This window comes from Antechinus flavipes, chromosome 5, assembly GCF_016432865.1.
Source record: "Antechinus flavipes isolate AdamAnt ecotype Samford, QLD, Australia chromosome 5, AdamAnt_v2, whole genome shotgun sequence".
NCBI lineage: Eukaryota > Metazoa > Chordata > Mammalia > Dasyuromorphia > Dasyuridae > Antechinus > Antechinus flavipes.
This window is the reverse complement of record NC_067402.1, coordinates 59,682,299-59,701,125: the sequence shown is the minus strand read 5'-3', so window position 1 is coordinate 59,701,125 and position 18,827 is coordinate 59,682,299. Positions and strand designations below refer to the sequence as shown.

General features: G+C 41.0%; 1 protein-coding gene across 2 annotated transcripts in view; it reads right to left on the bottom strand.

The window, feature by feature from the left end:
* Positions 1-11,536, bottom strand: part of OTUD1 (OTU deubiquitinase 1) — a 157,015-nt gene extending 145,479 nt beyond the window's left edge. For both annotated transcript variants that reach the window (XR_007947723.1, XM_051962076.1), the window contains exon 1: positions 10,272-11,536. Coding sequence is in view for 1 of the 2 variants with exons in the window: in XM_051962076.1 (XP_051818036.1) it covers positions 10,291-11,532 (1,242 nt within the window). In the remaining variant the exon portion in view is untranslated. The remainder of the gene's footprint in view (positions 1-10,271) is intronic.
* Between the last annotated feature and the right edge of the window lie 7,291 nt (positions 11,537-18,827).

Here is an 18,827-nt window from a genome sequence, read left to right as displayed (position 1 = left end):
TGTTATACAAAACCATAGGATTTAATCCCTTAAAATATAAAGTTGAGCCAAAGCATGCAGATGAAATATGATTTTTTTAAATGAAGTAGAAGCAGATCCTGTAGTACAATATGTACTGCTTTATTTCCTTTTCCTATTTTTCTTGTCCTTTTCAGTCTTCCCTTACATTCACTCTCTAACTAGACAAACAATAAAGGTCAGATGTTTCAAGCACAGCAATAATACATGGAACAAAATCTACCAAGAGAAAAGAAAAAAACACAATGGAGGGCAAAAATGCAAAGAATGAACAGGAAAAGATGGAAGGAATACAGTAGTTAATATCTGAAAGAGGAAAGACTTATAAATTTGAGAAATGTTCAAGTTTAGTTTATTTGTTGTTAAGTTGGAACAAGATGGCATTTTCATTAGAGGCTAGTTTGAAGAGTCACATTCTTTTATAAAGGTAGTGGATTGTACTGACCTTTTCAAATGGGTGTGGATTAAAAGGACACAAAAGCTCCTCACAGGATCAGTAAGACTTCTAAAAAATGTTTCTTTGCAAGTGTAGAGTAGTATATTTACTGTATGTGATTCCATGATCTGTGAGCCATCTTTTTTATCATTGGAAATCTTATAAAATATTTCAAATATTAAAGTGATAGAATCCATATATATTCTCATTTTCTTTTTTCGCAAGATTTCACTGCTAAAGCAGGTAGTACAGACATTACAGATCATTTATGATCCACACAAGCACAGTCTTTTTGTTTTTAAATTGCCAGTGTATTCAGTGGTACTGATCATCCCTTTTGCTAGACATAATCAAACCGATTCTTTAATAATCAATACTTTACAGAGAAGTTCTCTGCAAAGAAATGTCCCACATCCACCAGAATTCTTTGCCTTCTTCCTTCTACAGTAAACTCATTTATTTATTGGAGCATTTTTCTATAAGGAATCTGCAGTGATCAGCTCTAGAGTCATAGCCCTTTAAAGAGCTAACTGCTATTTCCTCTTTGTAAGGCTTTTTTCCTCTATGGAAGCAAAAACTGTGAATTGACAGCTAACTCCAAACTGCCTGCCTGTATTCTTCCATTTAACTAATGGCATTTCCTTCTTTTTTTATTCCTGTTACATCATCAGCATAGCTCATATTTCACTGTAAGAGCTAGCTGAAACAAATAGCATGAATGTTTCCTGTTTGTCATTAGAACTGAAAGCTTCATTTGAGTTTATTTTACAAACTGGCAGTCCTGGTGTTATATGACACATTGGTATAAATTCCCTTCACAATTGTTTGTTTAGGGCACCGCCTTTTCTGTCCCCCTGATAAGAGAAGAAGCACAACTAGCCTGTCAGTCTCTAAAATTACTCAAACTGAGAACTGAAACAGGAGGATGGTTTTGAATCTGTTGTTACTCCCCAACAATGTCATCATGGTTACACTTTTATAAACACAATTGGCATCAGCAGGTGCTTAAATCTGAAATTGCAAAAAGCAGATTGTAGTTGTTTTTACTGATTTAAGATCTTTGAATACTACAGGCTTCCTCAAATGTTTAAGTTTTATATAAAACTAAACTGATGCATCAGTGCCTTTTTGTGGTCCTATGACACCATCTAAGGCCATCATCAGAATAAAGCCCACAGAATAAAGCCATAGAATAAAGCTTTTAAGGTGTAAGAGGGGAAAAGATGTTAAGTAGTAGGTAGGTACAGATTTCCACATTAAAAAAAAAAAAAAGCACTATAAAGGAGAGGAAATCAGTCACATAAGTATTAATATTATATATCTAATCAAAGCATTTTCTCTTGAATTTGAAAAGGCTTCTTGCAAGAAATGAGAATGAACTAATAACAGGCATGCTAATTAATTTAATGGTAGAAAGGAAACATGGGATATTCTGGTGCAAAAACAGATAGGCCAGAGGATGGCAGATAGAAAAAAAGCAACCTGGCATAATTCTGAAAGAGTAGCAAGTGGTCGATGGCACAAAGAGCCAGAACTGTGAAGGAGAACAATCTGAGAATAATAAAGGAAGAGCTGGAAGTAATCTTGGAGTCCATCTCATCTAATCCCCCTCATTTTATAGTTGAGGAAACAGTCCCAGAGAGGTTGTGACTTGCCCAAGATCACACAGATAATAAGTGACAAGCAGGATAAGAATCCAGATTCTTTAATCTTTAAGTCAGCCTGTTTCTACCATCCTACCATACTATAAACTTGAAGAATGATAGGAAGTGGTTACCCATTTGTATATTAATAGACACACTATCTATGTATCCTTAGAACTTTAACACCTTATTTAATAGCTTCAACTACCTGAAACAGTAAAGAACATGCAAGTTCCAAAGACCTCTGAATCAGCAAAAACAAAATGGCAAATAACACGAATATAAGTAAGCTACAACTGTTTTATTCATTGGCAAGTCTCTTAAACATTCACTTTGAGCTGATTCTTTCTGTAGACACCATTATAATAAACTTGGTTTTCTAATTATTAGCAGATTAGAAACAGTGATTTATGTAGAATAGAGAGAATGATTTAAGAAGGGGGAAGATCCACTAAGAATGGATGCATGGAGAGCTGCAAAAAAGTGTCCCCATGAGAAAAAAAGGAAAACTAGATTAAGGAGACACACAAATAAAGTCCAAGGATAAAAAGTCCCATGTAACTCAATTAACCCTGAAGGCAGCGATATATTCATATAGCAGAGTATAAAAATGTTCATAACATCCCTGAAAATAAAAAAACTGCTAGGTTACAAATGGAGAAACAGGTCATGCAATCAGAAAGATTTCCCCCATCAAAATGTTTAAAAACTCTGCAACATATTCTTCCCCAAAATTGCCAGATCAATAAATAATAATTTATTAAGCACTTTATGTCTTAAACCCTGGGCCAAGCACTAGAGATTTAAAAAAAAAAAAAAAAGGACAAGTGTAAAAATAATATTTGCATTCAATTAATGTGGTGTCTGATGTTGATGATGATGAAAGAGAAGCCATATATTCTCATGATGGTTCAATAATATTGGACCTTTTACATGTGAAAATGCTACTGTATTAGCTGTTCCATTAGTGGTAGTAGCTTAGCACTGATTTGTTTTTGCATGTTTTCCCAGTCCTATCACAATCCATGGCATATGTTTATAGTATAACTGGACAGGTTTAAGGAGGTTGATATTGAACACAGTAAGCCCAGGGAATACAAACTTTAAAAGATTCATGATTTCATTGGCATAAATATCACCTGGATCACAATCCTCCATGCTTTCTAATTCTGTGAGTTTTACCCAGGTTTCCTCATAAACTGCTGAGAATCTATTCAGAGATCTTCCTCTTTTCTTATTTTAGGAGTTACCAAAGTACCACCTGATTTGACCAAATTTCGGATCTCACTTTTTTCCTACTTTGGCTGGGTTAGGTTTGGGTGAAAAGACTGGATCTACCTTTCTCTACAAGTCACAGTTTAATCCTATCAGTGATAGTAATGGTGAAACAAAAACAAACCATTTTAGAAGCTTTGATCTGCTCCATTTCTGATCTGAGCCATTTTGTCCCTCCTTGGCTAATCTGATATACTCTGATCCTCACCCATAGCAGGACTCTTCATACTGGTGTCACATGTAAGTGCATTTTCCCTTTCGGACTTTAGGTCCATAGCAGCTCTGAAGTTCCAAATTCAACTGATGCATCAGTTTTGGCCTCCTCTCCACCCCCATCAGGGATTACAAGCTTTTGCCACCACACCCAGGCAAATCTCATTCTTTTTACTTGCCTCTTCACCTCTTTGTCCACTTATGCAAGCTTTTTAATAATCTATTTTATAGAACACGAGAAATTGGTCGATAAACCAGAGTTTGACTTGAAACTTCAGTTTACTAGACCCTAAACAACTAGGAAGATCTGTAAAATCATGCTTCAAAATACTAACAGTTCCTTCTCTCCAAGACCAAGGGGAAAAGAATAAATGAACTTGGGATGGGTGTAGTTTTCCTAACATGTCACAGCAAGTCCCTGTGACCTAGACAAAGTACTTTCAAAATCACTTTTGATTACTGGAAGAATTACTTTGAAAATAATTTGGCTTAATTCCGAAAATGATTTGCCCCAATTAACCAGGATCCCCCCCCCTTTAGATGATAAAGATAAATTATATGGTAAAGATGAAATTCATCCCCAACTTGAAAAAGACACTACGATGTTTTCAAAAGAACTTTCTTCCATTTATAATCTCTAGGATTATTCTGCCAACAGTTTCCAACATTCTTGAGGTTGCAACACCCTCTCCAATGTTTGATTTCACAACATTCTCCACCTGAAAGTCCTATATATCTTAGCCTTTGAAAAATAGAGTTAATTTTCTTTGGATAATTCCAATTTTTTTTTTTTTTTTTTTTTTTTTTAAGAAAACTGGAAGCTATCAGAAAACCAGCAAAGTGAATTGTAGCTTGATATAATGGGGTGGGAGGGGTCGGGGGTGGGGCAGAGTGTTCTTTTAAAAGGTGAACCACATTTGTTCTCAGATAATACATTTCTCCAGAGGGCCTCAAACTTTTTAAATAGGGGGCCAGTTCACTGTGCCTCAGACTGTTGGAGGACAGGAAACAAAACTTTGTTTTGTGGGCCTTTAAAGAAACTTCATATCCCTGGGTGAAGGGGATAAACGTCCTCAGCTGCTGCATCTGGCCTGAGGCCGTAGTTTGAGGACCCCTGATAGATTATCAAATATTTCTAAAAACAATTCAATAATCTGTGAACAGATCAATATATTCAGAGTTTTCAGGGTCTGACAATATCCTAATCTCTTCAGCACTGAATTAACACTTAAATTTAAGTATAGTAGCAGGATTATTTGAACAATTATGTTTTAATGCAATAATCATTTAAAAAAAAAAAAAACTTCAATCTGGCAATATTCCCATAATGAAGAGGTTAACTAGTTTTAGGTGTTTAACTAAGAGCCTTACAATTGACAAAGTACTTGTCTCACAAAGATCATTATTGGGCAGGCTCAGAAAGGTTTGTCTACTGTTCTCTACCAGCTTCAAAATTGGTCAGGACTGAAAACCCAAGCCTTTTCATTTTTTAGTGCAGTGCCCTTTGCACCACACAGTACAGGCCTATCTTATCCTGTTGCACTTCACTTTATTACTTTGCAGATACGGGGGAGGGGTGGTTGTTTTTTGGTTTTTTACAAATTAAAGGTTTGTGACAACTGTGTGTCAAGCAAGTCTATCAGAGTAATTTTTAAAAGGTCATATGCTCATACTGTATTTCTGTGTCACATTTTGGTAATTCTGGCTATATTTTAAATTTTTTCATTATAGTTACATCTGTTATGGTGATCTATAACCAGTGATTTTTTTATATTACTATTGTAATGTAATTTTTATATTACTATTTTGGGGTACCATGAACTAGGCTCACATAAAACAGTGAACTTAATCAATAAATGTTGAGTATGTTCTGATTGTTGTGCCAACCAATCATTCCCTATCTCTCTCCCTTTCCTCGGGACTCTCTCGACCCTCAGAAACAATATTGAAATTGGGCCAGTCAATAATACTACAATGGCCTCTAAATTTTCAATTGAAAGGGTCAATCAATGCTCAGACTTATGAAACTGCCACAGCCATCCCAACCTTCACCATCCACCACCCTGATCAATCAACAGCCATCAACATCAAGGCAAGACCCCTCCACCAGCAAAATATTAGGACTCACTGAAGGCTCAGATGCTAGATAACATGTTTTAGCAATAAAGTACTTTTTAATTAAGGTATACACATTTTTTTAAGACTCAATACTACTGCACACCTACTAAACTGAAAAATAGTGTAAACATAACCTTTTATATATATAAAATTTGTGGGAAACCACAAAATTCATTTAACAAACATTTATTTCAGTGGTCTGACACAGAATCCACAGTATCTGTGAGGTATGCTTATACTATCCAATGTTCTTCCTCTCATTGCTTGTTATGTGCATATACTTTAAAAACAATTCATATTGTGAAATTTTTAAATTAAAATAGACAAAGATAGGAAACAAGCATTTTTTATGTGCCTTGTGCCAAGCACCTGACCAATATCATCTCATTGGATCCTCACAACAATGCCAAGAGGTCCACGCTATGATTCTCCCAATTCTACAATCAAGTAAACTGAGGCTGAGGTTAAATGACTTGCCAAGATCATGCAGCTAAAAAGTATCCAAGTCTGGATTTGAACTTGTCTTCTTGAGTCTAATCAGTGCTCTAGCCACTGTGCAACCTGTCTTTTAAGAAAAAAAAATTTAAGGAAATAGGCAGATTCAAAAGAATGTTGGATACAGCAATAGCAATATTATTCAAAAAATAACTGTGAACAACTAACCTGTTCTAAATATTCAGATTTAACTACAAAGGAATTATGAAGGAAGATGCTATCCACATACAGAAAAAAAGTGATAAATAGGAGTGTACACAGGATGATTTTATGTGTGTGTCTGCACACACATGGCATACACACATGGTGAATGGTGGCTTTCTTCTCTAATGTAGGGGAGGGAGAGAAGAAAACAGCTAGAAACATATATTAAATTTTAAAAATCAAATGAAATATTCTTTAAGAAAGGTAAAATAGGTTTGGGATCTAATACATGTATATTTGACCTCTATCAACAATTTCTCTTTTACATGAGACTATGAATCAAAAATCAAATATTAGTTCCCTGCTGGAAGACACAACCAAGCATTAGTTCTTTTGCTTATTCACATATTTTCTGGTCACTCTCCCCTCCCAAATATTGAAAACCAAAAATATTGAAGGGGGGGAGAAGCAGTGATATTACCCTTTAATATTTGAATCGTACTTTTTGAAAAAACATTAAAAAAGATTAAAAAAAAAAATCTATCTCCTGAGCCAGGAAAATTGGACTCAACGGGACACATGGTGGTTGTGGGCACTAGCAAGTAAGAACTGCAGAAGCTGTTAATCTTTCTTAGTGGAGGCAGTTTCCTCATCTCTATACCAATGGTGTCAAAAACTAATACAAAAAGACTATAGGCAAAATGACTTAGGTAATTACAAATCAACGTTATGTTGTATTTTTGTTTTATTAAATATTTTCCCAGTTACATGTTAATTCAGTTCTAGCACATTGGGAAGCAGCCTGCTTGTCCTGCCTTTGACACCTCTGCACACCAATGAAATCACAAATCCCATCCCTCAGACATTTTATGAGCACAGATTTCTAATCAATCCAATCCAGATTTAGAACTGAAAAAATTTGCTAGAGGACATCTAGCCCAACGCCCTCGTTTTACAGACTGGAAACAGTGTTGGAGAGGTAATTGATTTGTCCTAAGTCAAGCTGGTAAGTAATCAAGCTGGTCCTATCCTACAGACAGGTCAAACCTACAGGGCTCAATTCTTCATTGAGTCTTTCTAGGCTCAGGGCTGCTACCAGATAACTGGAGCTACCAAAAATGGAATGATGCAGTAAGGAGGGAGGAAAATAGCTAAATGACTTCCCTGGAATTGTCTCCTTTCCTTGTTCCCTCCCCATCCCATCCCCAATTGCTCATCTGTGAATACATATATATATATATATATATATATATATATATATATATATATATACACACACATTTTTTTTTCCCCTTTAGAATATCAACTCTTTAAGGGCAACTTTCTTTTTGCATTTGTACTCCAGTACCTCTTTTAATAGATATTCAATGTTGGTTGATTGATAGAAGGGGGAGGGAATGGGTTTTTATTTTAAGCAGAGTGAAACAAAGATTTAATAAATGACTGAAATTCAAATTAGTCATCTGACTTTAGTCATCTAGTATTAGTGAAAACATCCTGGGTCTCAGGAGTCCTGTTAAAATGGTATTAAATCTTGTTTTAACACAGAGCATGGGCAAGACACTTACCTATCCTAAGGTTTAATTTCCTCATCTGCAAAAGACATATAATTAATTTACAGACTTGTGGGTCTCAAATGAGACTTTAAGGGACAAAGTTCCATAAATGTCAGCTATTCCACTATTAATTAGAAAATAAAGAAACTTTGCAAAGATTCAAGTTAGCAAGAGATTAAAAGAGATATTAATATTAGATTAAGACTTCTCATATCCTATGTAGAATTTAACAGGAAATGATGTGAAGGAATAACAGACAAATCTGGCTTTCAATATCCAAGTGATCTATTCCCATCCCCTTTTCTCCCAAATCATATAAATTATACTTGATCTACTTCTTGAATGAAAAGACTAAAGACCTAATACTAAAACCAAAATGACAAATTTTTTACTTGACAATAATATTAATTCCACTTTATGAAGGAAGTCCAGTCTATTACTGCAAAAAACAAGTGAAAAAAATACCAATTATTTTGAATGTGGATACTACACTTTGATTTCTTTAAAAGGGATAAAGGGCTAGAGATTAAAAGATGTAAGGAGAAAGATTAATAAGTAGTAGTTTCCGCAAAGCTTATCTGTGTAGGTCAAACGTGAACGAAACATTTCTAAACTTCTAGGATTAAAAGGGATGGACTATTGAATGAATCAAAACTAGAATTTCCTTTAAATAAAAATTTTAAAAGTCAAAATATCTACATTGAAAACCAAACCATTAAACCAACTAACTCAAATGCTTAAATAATTCTTTTCACTGATCTGGAATGCTAAAGAATTAAGGTAACAAACTATCTAGAATTTGCTAGGTAAAAATACTTCGATGTAAATAATGGCAGCAATTAAGTTACTCTATAGTTGCAAATTATTTCACAAAGACTTTTTTTTCCTTAATGACTTAATCGTTGCCCAATCTAGGCTACTATTAAAGAATTCAGTGTTATTACCACAGCTAAGAAAAAATGTGATTTGTGAAAGAGAAATGAGTCTTCTACAGAAGTCATTTTGGAGGGGTAGGCCCAGAGCAGTAGATCATAAGTCAGTCTCAGAATCTGTCAGGCTGAAATAAAGTCCCTCCTCTAACAACTTACAAAGCCACGTCCCATGATGTGGGCAAGTCACTTAACCTCAGTGTCCTTGAGCAACTAACTCCAACCCCATAAATTGCAGAGTAGATGTGAAATGAACTGATGGAGGGTATTTCTTCAAAAACAACCCTTCCACCAATGAAATCACACATCAGTCCAAAAGGCAAAAAAAGATCATTTTCAAACTTGCTACTAGGAGACAAAATTAAAAGTATGCATTTATTCATTCCATTAGCTGAGAATAGTCCTATTATACAAATACAGTAAAAAGTCAAAAAAATCACAAAATATTACAAAATAAAAAAGTACAAACTGCATTACTTAATAAATATGACTAAAAGTAGTTAAAATTGGAAACAAGATAGCTTTTTTAAGTTGGAAACGTTTGACCCAGCAAACCATACAAGCTCTTTTCAGATAGCTTTACATAATACAGAACAATTCCATTTTACCCCTGAATGTATTTCAAGGGAACAAAGTACAAAGATAATATTCTCCTGCCACAATTTAATTGCCATCAGGGGCATTTATACTGTTAATTTCAAAATCCCCAAGGTGAATCAGAGACGCTTATTATAAAATAAGCAGAAGACTATTATCTCGTTACCACGTTTTATCCTATGTTAAAATCCTATTGTAACAAATGAAAAATAAATAAAACGGAGCACCAGACAATCAGAGGCCACTTACACAGTAACCAAAGTACAGAATCACCATAGCAATGAACATGGGAACTCAATCAGTCAGAACAGACCTGTTCTGCCCTTTAGACAAATCGTTTTTCCTCTACCTCATTTCCTTCCAAAGCTTTTTTTTTTCTCCTTTTCTTAAAAAATCCAACGGGTTCCAATCAAATTCTTCTCATCAAGATGGAATGGTTCAATTATCTGGTAACACCAATGACATCAATTTCATTTGAAAGAATACATGTAAAGTTCCAATCCCATACAGCATAAAAGAACACAAACTCTGTACAAAATAAGCTTTATACAAAGTACTTCTCTGGGTCTCTGCCCAAAAGCCATTTGCCAAAAGGAGACATCATAAATGGAGGTACACCAATCTTAAAAAATATTGTGCAAAAATACATTTTTATAGAAAATAGATTACCGGGAATAAACAAATATACACTATGAGAAGATCAGCTTGCAAAGATTGGGGCGCTAACTTTATACAACAACTTATAAATAGCGCTAAGACTACCCAAGGCTCTGCCCCAGCGCTCGGTCGCGCCGCCACCTTCCGCTCCGAGGAGGCTCCGCTCCGACCCGCCCCTAAGGCTCCCCACCTCCAGCGGGCGGCCGCGCTCACGAGCACGCGTTCTGCTCGATGTACATCTTGGACAGCGAGATGGCCATGGAGCGCGCCAGCTCCTCGTCGCGCCGCCGCTGCACCTGGGTCTGCTGGCACCAGCTGTCGTACTCCGGGTTGGGGTACGAGCGGTCCAGGACGGCGTCGTAGTGGCCGTTGCTGAGCCAGCTCAGCCAGATGCTGGGCCGCAGCGCGTCCTCGGGGCCCAGGTAGTGGATCATGGTGGACACGGTGGGGCTCTCGAGCCGGCCGCCCGTCGTCAGGTGGATGTTCACGTTGAGCATCTGGCCCATGGCCAGCAGCTCGGGGTAGCCGGCCCAGGCGCCGTCCTGCGCCGCGGCGATCAGGAACTCGCCCACGTCGCCCTCGATGAGCGGCCCGAAGTGGTCCAGGTGGTCGGCGATGTAGTGCACGGTCTGCTCGCGCAGCTCGCGGTGCTGGCTCTGCTCGCCCGACACGGCCTTGCTCACGGCGCGGTACAGGCAGTTGCCGTCGGGGATGATGTGGAAGCGGAACTTGCTGCGCTGCCGCAGGTACTTGTCCTGCCGCTCCACCTCGGCCAGGTACAGGGCCAGCTTCTCGTCCTTGGGGCCGGCGGCAGCCGCGGCCGCGGCGGCAGGGGCGCGGCCGGGGGACTCGGCGGGCCGCGGCGCGGGGGGCTCAGGGGAGGAGGCGCGGGGCCGGGTGGCGGCCAGGGCCTGCTGGTGCTCGCTCAGACGGAAGTTTCGGTCGGGCCCGTCCGGGCGGGGGCCGGGCTCCGGGCTCGGCTTGAGCAGCTCCTCCAGCAGCCAGGCTGACGAGGAACAGCGGCGCGGCGGCTCGGGCGGCCGGGCGCAGGGCTCCAGGCCTCGCAGCGCGGTGCGCTCGGGGCCCAAGCAGCGCACGCTCATCTGCGCCGTGGACGTGTAGTGCGGCGGCGGGGGCGGCGGCGGCGGCGGCGGAGGCAGCGGCGGCTTACACGAGCCCGCGGCCGCGGCGGCTGCAGGGGCGGCGGCCCCCGGCGGCACCATCTCGAAGCACGAGGAGAAGGCGGGCATCGCGGCGGTGGCAGCGGCAGAGGCTTCTCGGGCGTCGGCGGCGGGGGCGGCGGCTGGAAGGCAGTCAGCGCCGGCGGCTTCGGCGGCGGGGTCCGGAGGCTGCAAGGAGACCTTGAAGGGGGCGGGGGCCGCGGAGGGCGGGGATGCGGCGGCGGGTCCCCCCGAGGGGTAGTGGCTGAAGCCGGGGCTGTAGAGCTGCATGTCCGCCCCGCGGCCGCGGCGGCCCCTTATAGGCGCGGCGAGCCCCCGGCGGGGGGACACGCCCTCCGGGCTCCAGGGGGCCGCGGCCCAGGCGGGTGAGCCGCCGCCACTAGAATAGAAATGACCCCAGCACCATCCCGGGCCGGCCGCCCGCCGCTCGTCAGCGGCCGCAAATAGCGCCCGGGCCGGGCCCGCCAATTCCTGCTGCGCCACAGGGCGGGGGACGGGGGTGGGGGAGCGCGGGTCACGGGGGCTGCAGCGGCAGCGGCGAGTGCTGCCGCCGCAGCGTCTCTCCCTGCACCTCTGCGCGCCGACTGCTGCTCCAGGACTCCGAAGACTCCCCGAGGAAGCCGCCCGCCCCGCTGGAGTGAGTCCCGGAGGCCGGAGAGAGTGTGTGAAGGGACCGGGGAGGCGGGCTCCCCGCCCCCTCCCTCCGCCCAAAGCTTGTTTACCTCAGGCCGCGAGGCCTGGTCACGTGGGCACGCTGGAATGTGCGGATCGTTGCCGCGTCTCATTCACCCGCCCCGGAGATCGCCCCGCCCACCGCCTCCTCCCGGATCCCGGCGCTCCGCGCGCGTCAGCTGAGCCCGTTCCCACTCCTCCCTTCCCCCGCCGCGCCGCGCCCCGCCCCTCCTCCCGCCGAGGGGTGTGAGCCGGCTTCATTCTCAATGTGCTCTCGGGTCCCGGGATTCCAGGCGGCCCCCCACGTGACTTCTGCTCGGCCTCCCCTCCCCCTGCCTAGTCCTACTCCTGGGCTTTCGGTAGAGGTGCAGGTAGCTGCGGCTGCGGGGCTCCGAAAACGCCGTGCAGAGGCCGGCGGCTGCAATCGGGAAAGCTTTTCTACGATGTTACCGAAGCACCCATTATCGTTAAATTATTTTGAAAGCCGTTATTTTTAAATTTTCAGTTACCAAGTTTTGTTATTTAAATTGTTCAAATTAAATTAACTCATTTCACGTGATTTAAATTGTTTTACATTAAAGCCTGCCTTTATTTTTATTATTATTCAAGATTCCGTTATTTTTAAATTTATAGTATTATTAAAAGCTTTCAGGAAGGGGGGGAGTGCCTGATGGGACTGCTTATATAATAAGTGCCCCTACCCCATTTCTATTGCCTTCCCCGCTTTCCCTATTTTGGGTGACTTTCCCAAGCGCACCTTTGGTTACCTAACTGTAACTCCTCGGCCAGGATCTTGCTTCCCTGAAGGAGCTAACGCAGGATTGCAGGGAGCTTTGGGAGGGTGGACTTCGTGCCCTGGTTCTGTAGCTTGACCTTGGGCAGGGGCAGGGGCAGCTGAGGCCCCCTCTCCTCGCCTCTCAGGGCTAGGGCTCAGTGACTGCCCAGCTGTAACGGTCCATTAGTCTGTGACAACTTTGCTGGCTCCCTTTACTCTGCCTAACAAAGTATGTTTATTTCAGAGTCGGGCATGTCCCTCCAAAGTCAGCCTCCCTGAACTGTAACTATTATTCCGTGGAAGGCGGTAATAATGTATGTAAAGATGTGCTCACTTAAGGACAGAAACTGGCTTCATAGGTCACTTCAGCTCTCCGGCCCTCAATTTTCTCATCTGTAAAATGGGGCAGCCAGATGACTTCTGTGAAGAAGATGCTGGGCCTGGAGTCAGGATACCCTAAATTCCAATGTGACCTCCCTTAGTAGCTAGTTTTGTGACTCTGGACAAGTCACTTTACCCTTGTTGGCCTTAATCCACTGGAAAAAGAAATGGCAAACCACTCCAGTAATCTTTGCCAAGAAAACCCCATGGATAGTAGGGTCCACGGGGTCAGGAAGAGTTAAACACAACTGAACAATAAAATGAAGGGATTAAACTAGACATTCTCTTAACCTCCATAACTGCTCCAAATCTGTGATCGATAAACTGCACTCGTAACCTCAGCCAACAGAGTGATCTTCGTTGTCCTTTGTGATAAAGGAAGATAAAGTGCTATGTTAAATGACAGGCAGCTTAGACCACTCCTAAGCCTCCTGTAGCATGCAGCTAGACACTGGCAAAATCTGATACTTACTGAGAAGTACCTGCTGTTTCAATCCCACCTCCTAATTTATGCGTTGTTTTTGTGATTCTCCCTCCTCGATGGATTTAAAGGCCTACACAGTATGGTTCCAGACTACCTTTGCAGGCTCACTGCGCTTCCATTCATGCACACATTTCAGCTAAGCTGGCCCACTTGGCTGTTTTCCAACCCAGTACTTTTGTCTCCTGCTTTTTGGTTATTTGCTCAGTGAATTGCTCAGGCTCACCCAATTCTTTGATTCCAAATGTGAACTATAGAAATAACTATAATAATACATGCTCAATATATATTCCTTGAATAGACTGAATAGTCTTGGCCACACACAGCCGGGAAAATACCAAGCTAAAAAATCTTAAATGATTTTAAGTTTTAAGTTGGAAAAAAATAAATTGGGCCTCAACTGTAGCACTCATTGTTTGGGGAAGTTGTGACCAAGTATCTGTAAACTTTTCTCAAAATATCTAATATAGCAGTATCGTCAGTCTTGAAAAATATGTAGAGAATCTACTTAAGATTCCTTCCACATCAACAGTGAAAACAGCTTTATTAAATACCCTCCATTGTGTGGTGGTGTCAGTGGCCCAGAAAGGCTTAGACTACATTCTATTCCAATCTTTCAGCAGCTGCATTCCCAAGCAGATAACCTGTAAGAAATCTGACCATCTCCAAAAAAATACTGGCTAAAGATAGGAAGAGACAAAAGCCATCCCCCAGCCTCAAGGCGGGCAAAAGATAATAAGAAAATAACTAGATACAGGCCCAAAATATCCGGAACACACAGGAGGTAATCTGATAGGAGAAGACGTTAGCAGCTGATGGAACCTACCGAAGGTAGGACGTTAGCCAAGCCTTGATGAAGGCAAAGGACTTAAGTGGTGGACAGAGGGGAGACTGCATTCCAGCCAAAGGGAACAGTCAGTCCGAAAGGAACGGAGACAGGTGGAGACAAATCACATTTAAAGAGCAGCAGCCTGGCTGGACTTGGAAGGGGGTGAGGTAATCGAGTAAGTATTTCTGTCACACCTGCTCTGTGCTACGCACATGGATTACCTCATTTAGCCTCACCACAACCCTTCGAGGTAGGTGGGTGGTGCTATTATGCCCACAGTGGGGGAAACTGAGGCAAGCAAGTGAAATGATGTGTCTGAGGCCGGATTTGAACTCCACCAGCTGCCTGTGTAAGGTATAGGGCATAAGGTATAAGAAGGCGAGAAACAAGAAAGGGATGGGTTATGAAATGCCAGACTAATTTGGTTGTCTGTGGTTAATTGGAAGCCACTGCCACTCATTGGGGGAGGCAGAGAAAGCATGACTTGTTCAAACTTTTGCTTTAGAAAAAACTATCCTGTGCTGTAAGAAATGAGTAGCAAAATGTTTTTAGAAAAATTTTGGAAGGCTTTTATGAATTTTATGCAAAGCGAGGTGAGCAAAACCAGGAGAACTTTGTATACAATTAACCATGATCAACTGTGGAAAATTTAGCTAATCTGACCAATACAATGATCCAAGACAATCCCAAAGGACTCTGATGAAAAATGCTATCTGTCTCCAGAGAGAGAAGGAGAAACTCTAAGGGCAGATCAAAGCAAAGGAATTTTTTTGTTTGTTTGCTTGTTTTACAACTTGGCTAATGTGTAAAATGGGTTAATATTGTATTACTTGTATTGCTTGTCTTCTCAATGGGTAGGGGAAGGGGTAGAGGAAGAAGGATAATTTTTGAAATTAATTTTAAAAAATCTTTTTAAAAAATCCATTCAACATTTATTAAGCACTCATCCTAGGGAAGTAAAATTTGTGTTATAATAATGTATGTTAATATTATCTATGAAAAATTACTGGATTACTAGGTAGTCAAGAAATAGATAAAATCTCAAGTTAGGAGCAAATATACACATTAAGTATATATGCCCCATTCTGCTCCACAAAGCTTTGATAGTGAATTTATGAATGAGTCAAGTCAAGTCAATGAGCATTTATTAAGCATCCACTGTGCCAATGCTGTGGCCAACTACTATCCCTGCTCTCAAGAAACTCACAGTTCACTATGGTTACCTGGGCCTGGGCCTGGGCCTTGAAAGCATGGACATACATGAGGGTGTATAATAGAAATGATTTGGAGAGAGCTTAAAGCATTCATCAACATGATTCAAGGAGACTCTGCTTCTAATTATTTAAGTCAATTGAAAAATGATCTACCTATCCTAAATTGGAAGAGATAATCAATGGAACCTCACCCTTACATAGGTATGAAAACATGAACCCATGTTTGGCTGAGACCCAAACGTCTGGGCTCATCTAGGGCCAGTTCAGGCTTGGAGCTGGAAGGGTAGGGAATAGGGGGTGAGAATCATAGATTTAGGGCTGTAGAGGACCTTAAGAATCATGTAGTAGGAATTGTCATTACACCATCAGCAAATAAGCTGGACAAAATTTTTACCCAAGTCCTTTGACTTCAAATCCAGTGAGCATTCCAGAGTGTAAAACAGTCCTTCTCTTCAGAGACTCCCTTTGAAAGCTTCCACAGCCCTCTCTTAGAACTCCTCTCTGCTCCTCAATTTGGATTGATTGTGGCTCTCATGACAGAAGCTTGTCCTGCTGCTTCTGGGACACACTGCAGCACCCAATCAATACACAATGAATGAGGTATGGGTAGCATTTACTGAGAGCCTGCTAACATACAGCACTGACCAAGCACTGGGCTAAGCTCTTTATCAGCTGGGAGTAAGTGCTATTATTATCTCCTTTTATAGATGAAGAAACTGAGTTAGGCAGTGGTTAAGTGACTTGCCTGGGAGTCATACTCTAGTGTCCTAAGTGTCTGAGAATGGATTTAAATTCAAGTTTTCCTGACTCCAGGACCAGCATTCTATCTTCTCTATCCAACCTGGGTGCCAGGCTCTCTCCTAAGTGCATGAGGATTCAAGGAAAAAGTGGGAAAAAAGTCTCTTCTCAAGGAGGTCTGCTTTCAAGCTTAATAGGGGAGACTACATGCAAACTGTAGAAATAGATATATAGATATCGATATATAGTATAAGTTAGGAGTAGTCTCAAAGGAAACGAAATAAGATTAAAGAAGACTGGGAAAGAATTCTTGTAGAAAGTATATGTCCTATATAAATCTGTGTGTATAGTATGTATACACACATACATATAGTCTACCTATGTATATATTTATATGTGTGTGTAAATACATATATATAACATATATATATCCAAAAACTTAAGTGTGTATATGTTAGAATTAATGAATTATCTGAGATTATTGCTTAGCTATAATTTGAAAAAATCAATTTGTACTAGTCACTTTATCCTCTGATCTCTGCTATATTTGGTAACATTGCCCAAATGGAAGTATTACTGATGTGACAGTATTTGAATTTGAGATGAGAAATCTTAAAGAAGCCAACCAATTTGACCTGTTCACCCAGGTTTTAATGGCAGAACTGACATTCAAAATCCAGTCCTCTGATGGCAATTCCAACTTTGTTTCCACTGAATCTGGCTGCTCTATTAACTTTTTGCAGAATTAAACTCTAAGAATCAGTCATCGTGTCCCTGGGAGAAAGATACCTTATTTTCTCATCTGTAAAATAGAATTTGAAAAGCCGGCTTATCTCATGAGACACTAACAACCACATTATTTCCATTCATTATTTACAAAAAAGAGTTTTGAAGGATTTTTCTGTGCCTGAATTTGAGATTCCGTACTTTCCAGCCCTTACTCCTTCCTTATTTTTTTTCCTTGTAAGGGGGTTTATATATATTGGGGGGATGTATGTATGAGTGTATGTGAATATGTGTGTGTTGCACATATAGATTATGTATATATCCATAAAAGTTTATCTAAATGCAGCTCCTAAGGAAGTTTTGATAGATATTTCGGGAATTTGTCCAACATTCTCCAAGGGAGACTGATTCCTACCCAGTGGGAAGCAGAAAGGGTCAATGGGCTAGCCATTCTGTGCTTGTCAGAGACTGAACTAGTATTATAAATATGTGGGTATACACACACACACACACACACACACACACACACACACACACATATACACACACATTGATATATACATATGTATGTAACCTCCATACATTAAATAGTGGAGTTTTTTTCTTAAATTCAAATCACTTTCTTGGTTGCTGGCCCTTAAAAAAGAAGGGATACCCCAAGTTTATATCCAAAGACTTGACCCATTCTTACCAGATGACACTTTCATGAAAGATCATCATAAAAAGGAGTAACAAAAAAAATCATTTATTCAAGAAGTTAACAAAAGGAAATCCAATAAGTTATACAGATAGAACATATCAGACAATGCATACATTAAATTATTTCTCTCCTTGTAAGCAAGATGTCTCAATTCAACCAAAGAGAGAAAGGTCTCCGTCTCACCCAGGGGGAAATTCTTTGAAAGCTCTAGAGATATGGGCTGGAAATCAGAGACATGTTGGGATGCAGTTTTCCCCAGATGTCTGACTTCTCTCTCTCTCCATTAAGTCTTTCCCCAAAGAGAGTGTGAACTACCTGTGACCTCCCTCGAAGCAAGAGATCTCTCCAAAGCTCTCAGGGAGACTCTGCCCTCCTCACACAGCCGTGTAATCTCAAGTCATTGTTTACCAGCAAAGAGAGTCTTAGGCAAATGATCCAGGATAGAGCCCTGGGTTACATCTTACAAAAAAAGAACACTGTTATAACACTTTGTACAAGCAAGATATCTGCTAAATATTTAGTTCATTTATATGTAGCAAGTTTCCACTAAATCTTACCCTCATCCCAGGGAACCCCTCGTTCTCAAAGGCAATGATGGAAGAATATAAACTCTGGAAGGTTCTAACAAGATGGGGAAACTTTGAATACAAGTCTAGAAACACACAGCTTCTATCATCTGAAGATAAACCTACATACTTTTAGGGATATGTTTTGATCCAATTACAAATATTAAGAAATATTTTTCAAATCTAAAGCCATTCCCAACCCTTTTTCCATTCTCTTAGACTCAGGCCTTTTAGGAAAGTATATAAAAAGTCAAAAATGAGCCAGGCATGGTATCAAAGTTCACATTTGATCCCACAGGGCACATAGGAAGCCAAAAGCACTTCTTGAGCAGGGAATTGATGTGGACAGCAGGCTGGGCTTTAAAAAGATCAGCTCTGAAATAAAAATTGGAGGTGGAAAATACTGGAAGCAGAGCAGCCAAATAGGAGCTACTGAAAGGTGCTAAGGGCCTAAATTAGCATGATGACTATGGAAGAGGCCTG